Source organism: Curcuma longa, chromosome 10 (assembly GCF_044706935.1).
Source record: "Curcuma longa cultivar G26 ecotype Majalengka, Jawa Barat chromosome 10, ITB_CL_G26_1.1, whole genome shotgun sequence".
Taxonomy (NCBI): Eukaryota; Viridiplantae; Streptophyta; class Magnoliopsida; order Zingiberales; family Zingiberaceae; genus Curcuma; species Curcuma longa.
Genome location: NC_133870.1, coordinates 1,065,957 through 1,080,231, shown reverse-complemented (window position 1 = coordinate 1,080,231; position 14,275 = coordinate 1,065,957). Strand labels below are relative to the sequence as shown.

General features: G+C 38.1%; 1 protein-coding gene across 1 annotated transcript; it reads left to right on the top strand.

Annotated features, from left to right (window-relative positions):
• The first annotated feature begins 216 nt into the window (after positions 1–216).
• Positions 217–1,798, top strand: LOC141836675 (putative WRKY transcription factor 70). The gene is made up of 3 exons (XM_074724182.1): positions 217–606; positions 930–1,034; positions 1,207–1,798. Exons 1-3 carry the CDS (start codon positions 272–274, stop codon positions 1,694–1,696), a joined length of 930 nt encoding a protein of 309 aa, XP_074580283.1. The 5' UTR covers positions 217–271; the 3' UTR covers positions 1,697–1,798.
• The last annotated feature ends 12,477 nt before the right edge of the window (positions 1,799–14,275 follow it).

The following is a 14,275-nucleotide window of genomic DNA, read 5'->3' as shown; positions in this document are numbered from 1 at the left end:
TGATTGTGGAAGCGTGTAAGAAAGAACACAGAGCCATTAGATTCCGTGATGTCAGCTAGTTACGTCCTGATGCTTACGTTCGTACCTTTAGTTTTTCCCTTCTCGCGTGGGTTTCATTTCAAATTCCACGTTCATTCCTGCCCCTTTCCTTTTCTTCCCTTCTATAAATTTTCCTCCTCCCTGTCTCTCACATCCCACTGTCTGCTCCTTATCATCGAACGCCTTGATTGGCAAAAAATTAAGGAGAGGAGCTAGGTTTGAGTAGTTGAAGATGGGAATGGACTCCCATGATCATGATCAAGTCAGTTCACGGCAGGTGATGAAGATGGCCATCCGAGAGTTGCTAAAGGGGCAGGACTCGGCCACTCGCCTGCAAGCCCTGCTGCAGCTTAAGGAGAGCCTTCCTCCAGAGAAGTACTATTCCGTCCCGGTGAAGGAATTGCTAGTCGAGGTACTGAGCTCCTTCTCGACAGCGATCTCTCTTTTGGGCACGGAGACGATGGCTGAAGCACCACTTGGCCATGCCAACTTGCTCAGTTCTCATGAACAGAAGATTGAAAATTCGGGGAAGATCCGACCACCAAGAAGATCCGGATACAGAAGAAGGTAAAACAAATTTCTTGTTTATTTGTATTTCATCTCTATACTGATAAGATTGAGATTTGCTGTCATTTGAGCCACTTTTTGATCATTAATTAAAGGGATCGATTCCAGATACTTGTTATTGGCTTTAAGAGAATCTCTTAATGCGCAGCATAAGTTTGGCTTTTTGTTGAAAGCATAATGAATGCTAACTAACTCCACAAATTAATGTGTAGCTGTCCAAGGGAAAGGAAGCTTTTGTAATTATCGACGTGTTCCCTTTGTGATTTTCTTTTTCTATCTCGTTTAGTCAATTCAATTTGTTAAACGTCATCTTCTCTTTACAGATCTCATCCATACACATGCAGAACAGTTTATGCCAAGGATATCGAAGACGGCTACACTTGGAGAAAGTATGGGCAAAAGATCATATATGGCACTACACATCAAAGGTACCAATTCAATTCCTCTAATGTTGAGTAGAAATTGTATTAGGGTTTAGGGAAATTCAAAGTGCATCATGGATTAATGAAGCGCCATAAAAACAGTTTTCCTAATACCAAAAGTAATTGCAGTTAGTATGATTTGTCCATTGGAATTGAGTTGAGTCGCTCCAACTTGCAGAAGCTACTACAGATGCACGCACAAGTTTGACAGAGAATGTCACGCCACGCGACAAGTCCAGAAGACAGAGGATGCCTCGATGTTCGCCATCACCTACATGGGAGAACACACATGCATGGATGCGAGCAAGTCGGCAGCACCTTGTATCATCAGTTTCAAATCAGGGGATACTGCAAATACTCAACGAGAAGCTCCTCTGTTTTCTGCACCATTTCTTCCCTCGATGAAGCTGGAATGCGATGAAGAAGTCCTAAGCAGTCACTCACCTCGCAGTGCTTCATCAGAACTTCTGGTGTTCCCTGAACTTCTGGTGTTCCCTGACTTGTCGGACTTGGAAGGCTCTTCTCCGGCGGCACTTTTCACGGGGGGTGCTTCAGATCAATACGATGTTACGTCGAACATTCAATCTCCGACCAGCAGCTTAGATATTGAATTTGATCCCGAGACATTCATGTTCGACGATATGCTGGACTTCGGCTGCATTAACTAAAGCACTGTGGCTACAAGTATAGTGTATGTTGTAAGTGGTTGTTGGATATATAGCACCAAATAATCTACGATGAGCTACAATGTATGCGATCTTCATAAGTTTCACTTGATTATATTATGCAAGTCTTGGAGAAGTAATATTCGTAAGTTTCACTTGATAATGCAAGTCTTGGAGAGGTAAGGCCAATAAAAGCTTAAGGACTTCCATCCATTTGGATAAAGCACACCAACTACCAGCAAAGAATTCCAGTGACAAAAAGAAATTAAAGAAAGAGAAAAATAAAAAAAAAAAAAGAAGAGGCATGGTCCAAAATAGCTTGGTTCAAACAGTTATTTGTATCCCATTTCCCTTCACCACTATGTCGGCTAAAAGAAACTTATTCAATGAGGTCAGGTTCATCATAAAAAAAAAAAAATGATAAATCTTAATTAATTTCATTGACTATCCCTAAGTGATCGGTTCGGTCCCATAAAAATTTTATCATCAGCCACTAGGATAAATCAGAAAGTGTACGCAGCGGCTACCCCAGATGCCCAGCATCCTTTGATTGGGCTCCTCATTTAGAGGAAAATTCCTATAAATACATCGTAGCTGATCAGGATTGAACCGCGGATGTCTGAATGACAACCTGGATGTTTGACCTGTTGGGATAACAATTAAAGTCCCACATTGGAAATATATGAAAAAGATCCTAGGGTTATAAGATGGAAAACATCTCATTGGTACGAGACCTTTTGGGTAATGCTCAAAAATAAAACCATGAAGGTGTGGGCCCAAAGTGGACAATATCGTACCGTTGTGGAGATATATATGGATTCCATCGGATCTAACAGTGGTATTAGAGCCAGGTTCATGTGGTGGGAGTTCCTATTAAGGGGTCCGTTGAGATTGTTAAGGGGGCGGGTTCGTCCGTACCAATAAGGAGTCCGTTGGGACTGTTAAGGGGGTGGATTTGTTGGGGCGGGTCCGTTGGGATCCGTACCAATAAGGGGTCCATTGGGACCGTTAAGGGGGGGCTCCCAGTGGTCCTTTGTTTGAGAGATAGATTGTTGGGATAACAATCAAAGTCTCACATTGAAAATATATGGAAAAGATCTTGGGGTTATAAGATGAAAAATATCTCATTGGTACGAGGCCTTTTGGGTAATGCTCAAAAACAAAATTATGAGGGTGTAAACTCAAAGTGGACAATATATCTCATTGGTACGAGGCCTTTTGGGTAATGCTCAAAAACAAAATTATGAGGGTGTAAACTCAAAGTGGACAATATCGTACCGTTGTGAAAATATATATGGATTCCATCTAGATCTAACACGACCGCGGTACCATGCCTGGGACGGTCAGGTACCATGGGACGGTCAGGTTCATCATAGATGAAGTTAATTAAGTTACTCAAGAAAATTTTTAAGGAATCTTCCTTACCGGTGAGCTTGGCCCGTCAATTAATATGGTGCGACATATAGAAATAAATTTTGTGTACCAGAGGTCAGTTTCCCACATGAATGTCCGGTCCTACTTGGGAATATGGGGATCAATTCATGCCACTTGTTGTTTTATTAGAGAAATAACAGAATCATTTACATGAAGAAAAGAAGGTGTGAAAGATAGACATCTCTAAAGAACCCAAAGAAACTTAACTCTCCTTGTGGTCGATCACCTGTGTCTATTAAAATATTTCTTTTACGGAAGATGAAATTATGGTAACAAGAGGATGATGGGAGACAAGGAATTAAATTTTGTACCATGTCAAACAACATTGTTGGAATTGCAATTTCATTCGCCGTCTAATATTGGTACTGGTACCATGGGCCGCTGTGACTTGTAGCAGTCTTCGTGAACTTGTAGAAGCTATCGCAACCTTTATAGGATCGCAGAGGCTATTACATTCTCATAGTGACCTCTATGGGGTTGGAAAGGTTACTGCGATCCTACGGCGACCTCTCGAGTCGTAATAGTAATTTTATTATTTAGATTAAAAATTTTATTTTTTTAACAAGTAATTTCTATCCCCTATTAATTTTTCTTACTTCTTATTAATTTTTTCCCTCGCTATAAAATGAAAAGTCAAGAGAAAAAAACCTATTGATTTTTTTCTCTTTATTTCTTTGAGAGATAATAGAGAGGGTCTAGAGAAAGATTAAAATATACTGAGTCTATTATTGTATGTAATTTTACTTTGTATTATAAAACTCGTGATCAAAATTATATTATTCTCATTATAAATTAAATTTTTAATACATCTCAAAATTTTAAACTTTAATAAGAAATTTCAAAGAGAAATCCAACAGTTTAATCCTCAGACCGAGATAACACATGCAAAATAACTGAAGAGAATAGAGGAGGATAAGGATAAAGTAGGTCAGGTCTTGATTTAAACTATAGAGCATATCAAGGTGGTGTTAGTTATTGGAGTTAGTGGATTGGTCTCGCATCTCGGAATTAAAGAAACTTAATTTGTAAAGGTGATTGGGTTGAATAGGGGCAAACTAGTGGATAAACACAAATCCCAGAGAAGATCTACAAGCTAATTAATGCCAACCAGCGATATAATTAAGTGGAATGCTGACTGGTTTCACTATCCAAAAAAGCACATTTAGATAAAGGAGACCCGTTTACAGTCAGTGCAGAGAGAAGATGCTGTTTACAGTGTAGAGAAGATGCGCTGCTGAAAAACATACCTCACAGATCATGATAAAAAATTCTTAAATTTTTTAATTGGCTCTTTTGACTAACTAACTAGTTAATCGATAATTTTTTATAAAAACTTTTCTATATATTCTTACATCCTTAATGGATGTATGAAAGAATATGTAACAACATATCTCATTGATCATGGTGAAAGAATCCTTCATTAAGATCTTAATTTGCTCTTTTGACTAATTAGCTAGCTAGTCGTGTGATCGATGATCTTTTATAAGAATTTTTATATATATTCTTGCATCCTTGATAGATGTATGAAAGAACCTATAGCAATATACCTCATAGATCATGGTGAAGGAATCCTTCATTAAGATTTTAATTACTCTTTTGACTATCTAGCTAGTTAGTCGTGTGATCGATGATCTTTTACAAGAACTTTTATATATATTCTTGCATCCTTAATGGATGTATGAAAGAACCTATAACAACATACCTCACAGATCATGGTGAAGGAATCCCTCATTAAGATTTTAATTTACTCTTTTGACTACTTAGCTAGCTAGTCGTGTGATCGATGATCTTTTATAGGAACTTTTATATATATTCTTGCATCCTTAATGGATGTATGAAAGAACCTGTAGCAACATACCTCATAGATCATGGTGAAGGAATCCTTCATTAAGATTTTGATTTGCTCTTTTGACTAGCTAGTTAGCAAGTCGTGTGATCATTGATCTTTTACAGGAACTTTTATATATATTCTTGCATCCTTAATAGATGTATGAAAAAACTTGTAATAACATACCTCACAGATCATGGTGAAGGAATCTTCATTAAGATTTTGATTTGCTCTTTTGACTAGCTAGCTAGCTAGTCGTGTGATCGATAATATTTTACAGAAACTTGTATATATAGTCTTACATCCTTAATGGATGTATGAAAGAACCTGTACCAACATACCTCACAGATCATGGTGAAGGAATCCTTCATTAAAATCTTGATTTGCTCTTTTGACTAGCTAGTTAGCTAGTTGTGTGATCAATGATCTTTTACAGGAGCTTTTATATATATTCTTGCATCCTTAATAGATCTATGATCTTTATTTGCTCTTTTGACTAGTTAGTTAGTCGTGTGATCGATGATCTTTTACATAAACTTTTATATATATTCTTGCATCCTTAATGGATGTATGAAAGAACTTGTAGCAACACACTTTATAGATCATGGTAAAGGAATCCTTCATTAATATCTTGATTTGCTTTTTTGACTAGCTAGTTAGTTAGTAGTGTAATCGATGATCTTTTATAGGAATTTATATATATATTTTTGCATCCTTAATGGATTGTCATATGACCATTTTTTTCTATAACATAAAGTTAGATTCCCACTCGCAGAACATTTCATATGCAATTATCTAATAACTAGAAGGATCGATAAGGATGGGAAAAAAACATAGATATGTATTCAGTGGTGTTACTTAACACCACAGGTTTGGCACTACGGAATAGTTAATTAGTCAGCACACTTCATTTTCGATGAAACAATAAAAATGAAGAATGACCAAAAATGACCTCTCTCCACATACCACGTCACATATTCTTCACTTGAAAATAAAAAATTGAAACATAAATTCACTAACAATAATTAAGGTGCAAAATTCAAAAAATACACTGAACCTAATGTATCGTCAGGCTTCTAGATCTCCTAGTCCAAGTTGAACCCAATTGTTCGATCATCTGAAAAAGCGGCCACAAAAAAAATGTATCCATAAAGGTGGCACTCAAAAACGAGGACAGAATGATGGAAAGTCTACAAACAAATGGAAATGCGTGACAATAGGGTCTCTACTACGGCCGACAGCCGACGGTCATTCATGAGTGAAAAAGATGGGCAAAAGCATAATAATATTTTAAAAATATGACAGTACGCCTCGACCCAGCTGTCAACTGATAGTCATTCATGTGATTCATGCGTGAGAACCATTAAGTAATTTTTCATTTGGAAATATCCATAAACCGATTGCATATAATTAGATAATTTATTACAATTTTCTACGACACAAGTTAAGCCTCATATAATATCTAGTTTAATCTGATCTATTAAAATTTTTTCTTTAATTTATGTTCCGAAACGAAAAGAAATCGAAACTATCAACCTCCCTTTTAGATCTTAAAGAAGGATGATCAAAACTATCAACAAAGAAGATGACTAACTCGTAACCTCCTTAACGTAGTTGATATGGTCCGTCAAAATTTTAGATTTAGATTTTTTTTATTTGTTAAAATTTTTAAGATTAATTTTCTTTTTAAAAATTATTAGATTATTTTATTTTTTATTAGTTTTCAATTTGAGTTTAGATTTTATCTTTTTATTTTTTTTCGTTGTAATTTTTTTTATAGAATTAGAGCTCTTATAAAAGAATTTTTTAATTTAATAATATTTTTATCAATGTCGTATATTTTATCATCTTATGGTATTCTTTTGAAATAATAGATTTTAGATAATTGATTTTCGATGTTCCTAGTAGATCAACGAAATCAATACAACCCGTAAGATAAGTGTTATCCCGCTCGACCCATTTGGTATCAAAGCTTTAGATTTCATGGATGGTTGTCGTGATCATAGTCGTGATAGACAAATTCTGGCTGAGGGAGCTTTGCATCGTGATTATAGCACTCGAGACGAAATACTTAAAGATCTATAGAAATAAGTCATAAAGTCATCCCAACATCTAGCGGCATAAGATCTTGAAAATCATGAGGTACGTGGTCGAGGTCATGACAGACAGATTTCGACTAAGGAAGTCTCATACTATGATCATAGTGTCCGAATTTTAAAAGTTGTAAGTATTTTATTTTTATTTGGATAAAATTTTTTTGAGAAAGATATGGACGACAAGATTGAAATAGTCGGTGATCCAATTTATGACAAAGACGAGATCGAGCCAACTAATGAGCTAGTATATGAAGAGGTATTTTATGACGATGATTGTGAGATTTTGATTATTTATGAGAATGTAGTGCATGTTCCATCAAAAGTATAACATGTATGATCATTTAGAGTGTTAGATGTAGGACATTCTATACGACAAATAACAAAATTCGCAACAGAAATAAGATTGCAACGAGCGATCTATGCAAAAGAAAACTCATACAAAGTTCGATTTATCTATCTAATAGATCTATACTTTTAAAGTGTGCTCTTCATTTATCCCGCTCGTCCTCAATTCGCCGAATCTCTTGCACGTTCAAGCGTCCGTGCCTCTATGCGTATCCACATGAACACGATCTCAAGCTTCTAAGAAGAATCACCTTTGTGGTGCTAGCTATACAAAGAGATTCGACCAAAATAAGAAGAAGGAAGAAAAGAGTGTTCGCCAAGAGGAAGAAGATAGCTTAAAATGTCTTGTTTTCATTTGAAAAATGTAAAAAAAATCTTTTATATTCATCTCATGAATATGAAGAGTTTTTGTCTCTTTAGCTTCCTCATATTAAAGTCAATTAAAATCCAAATAGAGTATATGTTTCTCATGTTGACTCTTCATCTTCTCTTCATCAAATGAAGAGAAAAATCCTTGATCTTCCTTTATTATTAATTCATTAAACATTTTAATGAATCAATATCTCATTCAAATTTGGTTGAGTCTAATCTAAATAAGTCTAACTCAAATTAGACTCAATCCCATAATCCAATTAGATTCACTTGAGTCTAACTCAATTAATCCAATTCGGATCATATTTTAGTTACACTAAAATCAATCAATTTCTGAAGCATCGTATCCTTTGTATGTGACCTAATAGGTTCTCGTAACGTTGGTAATGTCTCTAAATCGCTTTAGACACATAAGCAATGAACGACATCTAATAATGCATCATTGCTACCCAAGTGACAAGAAAGTCGAGATTCGACCTAACTTTTTCGTGACTACTATAATGTATGATGATATCATTCTATCCTCGATATCTAGATTGTTCAATGAGGTATAGACTGTGTTATCCTTGATATCAATCTTTGCCTTCTTGATCCCCGAATAGACTCACTTAAGCAAATGAACTCAATATCTCATATTGACTCATTTGAACATGATCATGCATTTAGTAGTCCTACTCGATCAAGGGGCCTACGGATATCACTCCCATCATATGGGAGGGATAGATCCCACTACATCACTCACATCCCTCCGCATAATTCATTGCATACCCAGTGATCGCCTTTATAGTCCACCCCGTTATGGGTGATGTTTGACGATACCAAAGTACACAACTCTTTATGTAGGGAATCATATGTTGATGCAGTTTGTCCCGATTGTTGTTTTGATGTTGACACATATTTAAGTTCATTTTAGTTAGATAAGAATTAAGTTCAATATATTCACATTGACCAATGACGGATGAGATCGGAGAGGGCTTGGTAGCTCGTTCTTCGGACTAGGTCAGAGAGGGCTCGGTAGCTCGTTCTCTGGACTGGATGGAGTCGGAGAGGGCTCGATAGCTCGTTCTCCGGACTAGGTCAGAGAGGGCTCGATAGCTCGTTCTCTGGACCGGATGGAGTCGGAGAGGGCTCGGTTGCTCGTTCTCTGGACTAGGTCAGAGAGGGCTCGGTAGCTCGTTCTCTGGACCGGATGGAGTCGGAGAGGGCTCGGTAGCTCGTTCTCAGGACTAGATCAGAGAGGGCTCGGTAGCTCGTTCTCTGGACCGGATGAAGTGGGAGAGGGCTCGGTAGCTCGTTCTCGAGATTAGGTCAGAGAGGGCTCGGTAGCTCATTCTCTGTACCGGACTATGGTCGGAGAAGGCATGGTAGCCTGTCTTCGGACCGGATCATTGTCAGAGGAGGCTTGGGAGTCTGTTCTCTGAATACATGATCCAATGCGGTTGGCTTGGGTGAGACCCAAGTTAATCAAGCGATCAGATTGCATGAGTTTTGATTTCACTTTGGTTTAATCGATGGGTGAATCGATTAACCAAGGGTTAGTTGGTTAGTCGATCTGGTGATCGATTACAGAGCATTCTGTAAGTCCAAGGGTTAGTTGGTTAGTCGATCTGCTGATCGATTATAGAGCATTCTGTAAGATTTCAGAAAACCCACAGAATACACCATAATCGATTGGGCAATCGATTATGATCGACGGTAATCGATCAGGTGATCGATTACAAGCTTAGTGAGAAACCAATTGGCGATCGATAATCGATCACCTGATCGATTACCATACCTTAATCGACCAACTGATCGATTAAGGTATGTGGTAATCGATTGTTGCTTAGGCTTGATCGATTACACGGTTTATAGAGGAAAGAATTACGACGTTTAATCGATGGTCTGATCGATTAAGCCATTTCTGATCATGTTCAGGCTTCTGCTCTGCTCATTTCTGATTTCTGTTGCTTCTGATAATGCTGTGCTAATCCATCTCTGAGGTTTGCAGATGGAGTTTGAACTCGAATGAAGAACAGGATGAGTCAAGGGGTGGCTTTCTATCATCGCAGTTTGTCGACCTTTGGTTTTCAGGTAAACGACACAACGGGGACTCTGAGCTGCACAGGAAGAGGGTCAGTGAGTGTGCTGAGAGGAGCGTGGTCCAGCACAGAGGAGAGACCTCAGTGTGGTGCTGGAGAGCTCAGATGGCTCAGCAAGGTTGCAGTGGACTCAGAGACCGTTGAACGAGCAGATACAAGGAGACTAAAAGAAGAGATGAAGGAGAAGAGAGAACGACGCTAACGAAGCTGTGTGTGCTTGCTGTGTGTGTTCTCTGCTTGCTGTTCATTGCTCTTTCTTGAAGCTCTCTGCCTGAGGTGGTGCAAGGAGTTGGTGCCTTGCTCTCGGGAAGCTCTGCTTGAGGTTTTGTTCTGTGTGATTGGGGCTGTGCTGTAAGTTCTATTTGTTTGCCTCAATCTTGAGTTTTCCTTCTATAATCTCTGTACTTAACAAATATCTTTGAGATTGGCTGTGGAGAGGTCACTCCACCGAGAAGGAGACTTCATCTAGCCGGATTCATCCGGGGTTTGATCTACCGAAGATCAAGGGATCGTCCACCTTACGGACACGCCGAGGAGTAGGGGCAAGTTATCCCCGAACCTCGTATATCTTGGTGTTTGTATTGATTTCGTTTTGTTAGCTATTTTCCGCTGCGCACTAACCCCTTGTAGGAGAAAATCGAATTTTAAAGGGAGGCTATTCACTCCCCCCCCTCTCTAGCCATCTCCCGATCTTCAACATCATAGTGACTTCAAGTCTAAAGACTATTCATACCAATAGTCACATGAAAAAGTTTAGGACACTCATATAACGATCCATGAAACTTTCTCATGGCGGGCCAATTCAGTATATATTCTTTAATATATACTCATGTGTCAATGTGATATCACATATCTATGACTTGTGATATTAAATCATCAATTGACCTACATGTTAGGCTCAATGTATTAATATTATTATTGAATATTAATATTTGACTAGGAATAGTTAAGAGTAGCGTTCTCTACATTATCTCATTATCAATTCAACTAATTAATATGATGTAGATTAGAACCTACTACTCAAGGATATTATTATATTTAAGCACAAATATGAAGTAATATAATAACTAAACTTTGCTTTTATTAATAATAGAATATGATACAAAAGTCCCTAGTCAATCATCACATAATTTGCTTTAGGGTTACTACTAACAATCTCCTAGTAATACTAGTATCAATCACTATAGTATCTAATACCCAATAACCTAATGTGACCATCATGCTTCTTTTGTGCCAAAGCTTTGATCAAAGGATCTACGATGTTACCATCAGTCAGTACTTTGCATATCCATATCTTGATACCTAGAATATAGGCTGCTTCACCTAAGTCCTTCATGGAGAAATAATTCCCCAACCATATCTTTACAGACTGTAGTGAAGGGATATCATTTCCAATGAGGAGTATATCATCTACATACAAGATCAAGAAAATAACTGTGCTCCCATTAACCCTCTTGTAAACACAAGATTTATCTTCATTCTTAATGAAATCAAACTCTTTGATCGCATCATCGAATCGAAGATTCCAGCTTCAAGAAGCTTGCTTTAGCCCAAAAATAGACCTTTGTAACTTACATACCTTTCTAGCATTCTTTGGTTTTACAAAACTCTCAAGTTGTGTCATGTACACATCCTAGAGTAGATTTTCATTCAGAAATGCAGTTTTGACATCCACTTGCCAGATCTCATAATCATGGTAAGCTGTAATAGCAAGCATGATCCGAATAGACTTAAGCATCACAACTGGTAAAAAAGTTTCATCATAGTTAATGCCATGAATTTGCTTGAAGTCTTTAACTACCAATCGTTCTTTATAAGTATGCATAAGATCATCCATATCAGTCTTTCTCTTAAAGACCCACTTACACCCAATGGGTTTGATCCTCTCAGGTGGATCAACCAAAGTCCATAATTGGTTAGTGTACATGGATTCCATTTCAAACTTTATGACCTCCAGCCATTTTTTAAAATCTGAGTTCATCACAGTTTCTTAATAGGATGTAGGCTTGTTCAACTCAACAAGCATAACATCATTGTGGTCAGATAAGAGAAATGAATCTCTCAAGCTGACGACGTATCCTATCAGATCTGCGAATAGGTTGGTCTACTTGAACAGGTTGTTGCTCCACAACTTCTTGTGCAACAAACTCATGATCCACAACACTTTATAATGTCTGTTCAATTTCCATCGAGGTCTCAGTACTATTTTTTGTATCTTGAACTTCTTTAAAATGAATTTTATTGCCATTGGTTATTCTAGAAATAAACTCTTTTTCTAGAAAAATATCATTTTTAGCGATAAACACTTTGCCTTGTGTGAGATTGTAGAAGTAATATCCCTTCGTTTCCTTGGTATATCCTACAAAATAGCACTTATTTGATTTGGGGTCTAACTTGTCTGAGAATTGACATTAAACGTAAATCTCACAACCCCAAATCTTCATCAAGGACATTATAAGATTCTTCTCAGTCCATATCGTATATGGTATCTTTGTAACGGCTTTTGATGAAATTCAGTTAAATGTGAAAACAGTCGTCTCTAAAGTAAATCCCCAAAAGGAAGTAGGAAGATTTGTCTGACTCATCATAGATTGTATCATATCCAATAGAGTATTATTCCTCCTCTTGGATATACTATGCCACAGTGGTGTTCCAAGTGGAATGAGTTGGGATATGATCCCACACTCAGCTAGATGGTCATGAAACTCTTGGCTAAGGTATTCACCACCTCGATTTGATCAAAATATCTTAATACTCTTGCCCAATTGGTTTTATACTTCACTCTTGAATTTTTTAAACTTTTCAAATGATTTCGACTTGTGTTTCATGAGATACACATTGCTATATCTGCTGATATTATCAGTAAAAGTAATAAAATACTGATAGCTTCCTCTAGCTGCTACATTGAAAGGATCACATACATCAGTATGTATGAGTCCTAATAAGTCAGTAGCTCTTTTGTCGTGTCCACTAAAAGAAGTCTTGGTCATCTTGCCTAGAAGACAAGATTCGCATGCCTCAAATGATTCAAAATCAAATGAGTTTAGAAGTTCATCCTTATAAAACTGAGATATGTGACTCTCATTTATGTGACTCAAACGATAATGCTAGAGATATGTTTAGTTTAAATCATTCGATTTGAACTGTTTGGTATTTATATTATAGATTAGGTTTTCTAAGTCTAGAATATAGAATCCACTCATCAGATATGCATTACAATAGAATATATCATTTAACATTATAGAACAACATGTATGATCGTTGGAACACGCTAGAGGGAGAGGTGAATAGCGTGTTGTCGCTTTTTTCGATCGTTCATTTTCTAACAAAATAACTAAGTAGCAGAATTAGAAATAAGATGCAGGGGCACGCGGATTTACTTGGTTCCTAACCCCCCAGGATTAATACATCCAAGGCCTATGTATGGGAGACGTCCGTCCACTAGTGGTCTCCTTTTCGAACGTTGTTCGAAGGCGGAGAAACCCGTCTTACAGTCTAATATAAAGATAACAATGAAATAGAGAACCGAAAGTAAGACAGAAATAACAACAAACACTCTTGTCGTTCTGGAAGTCCTGAGCGCTGTGCACTCCTCCTGGATCTTCTCCGATTGCAAGCGTCTGGCCCCGTTTGCGTTCAGAAGCACCACTAGTTGGAGAGGAGAACTTGTATATTGATGATCTTGATGTGCACGTCGCCCCTTCTTTTATAGCCTTCTCAAGTCGACTCTAACCTAATCTCAAGTCGACTCCACGTAAGCCCGATCCACTTTCTCCGCGGCTGACTTGGCCTTCAAGTCGACTCAAATCCCTACTCAAGTCGACTCGAAGCTGACGTGGCATATCTTGATGAACGTTCCTTCCGCGACTCTTATCTTGTGCTCAGGTCGACATGAATACCAACTCAAGTCGACTCCATCCACTCAAGTCGACTTGACTCCATCTCGAGTCGACTTGAATCACTTTGACTCAGGTTTGACCTGAGTTGACCCCGGACTTGATTCAGTTGCTTTTGTTTGTTTCACCTCTGCATTCTCCATCTTGCTTCCAGCTCCTGGTTCATGCAAGACAAGCATATAACCAAACAAAGAACCTAAACCTTACCTTGCGGGTCTAACTTCAGATTTCTACCGAAATCCTGGGTTAGTCTGACGCCTACTATTCCACTCCGAGAACGCGCCCTTACCCACTCAACTCGGGAGAATTTGTGTCAACCAAGTCCTCCTGACTTGTTGGACTTTTGCTCGGCTCTGTCCTCAACCCCCAGGATTTGTGTTGCGGCTCGGTCCTCTCTGACCAGCCCAGACTTCTGCTGCGACTCGATCCTCCAGATCAGCCCAGACTTCTGCTGCGACTCGGTCCTCCAAACCAACCCAAACTTCTGCTGCGACTCGGTCCTCCAGACTAGTCCAGACTTCACCTGGTGC

What these genes read in the sequence shown, in the direction of transcription:
- LOC141836675 (XM_074724182.1), top strand. Translation starts at nt 272, where the DNA reads ATGGGAATGGACTCCCATGATCATGATCAAGTCAGTTCACGGCAGGTG. An exon ending in AGATCCGGATACAGAAGAAG is followed by an intron (nt 607 to 929) that starts GTAAAACAAATT and finishes TTCTCTTTACAG; the next exon opens with ATCTCATCCATACACATGCA. An exon ending in TATGGCACTACACATCAAAG is followed by an intron (nt 1,035 to 1,206) that starts GTACCAATTCAA and finishes TCCAACTTGCAG; the next exon opens with AAGCTACTACAGATGCACGC.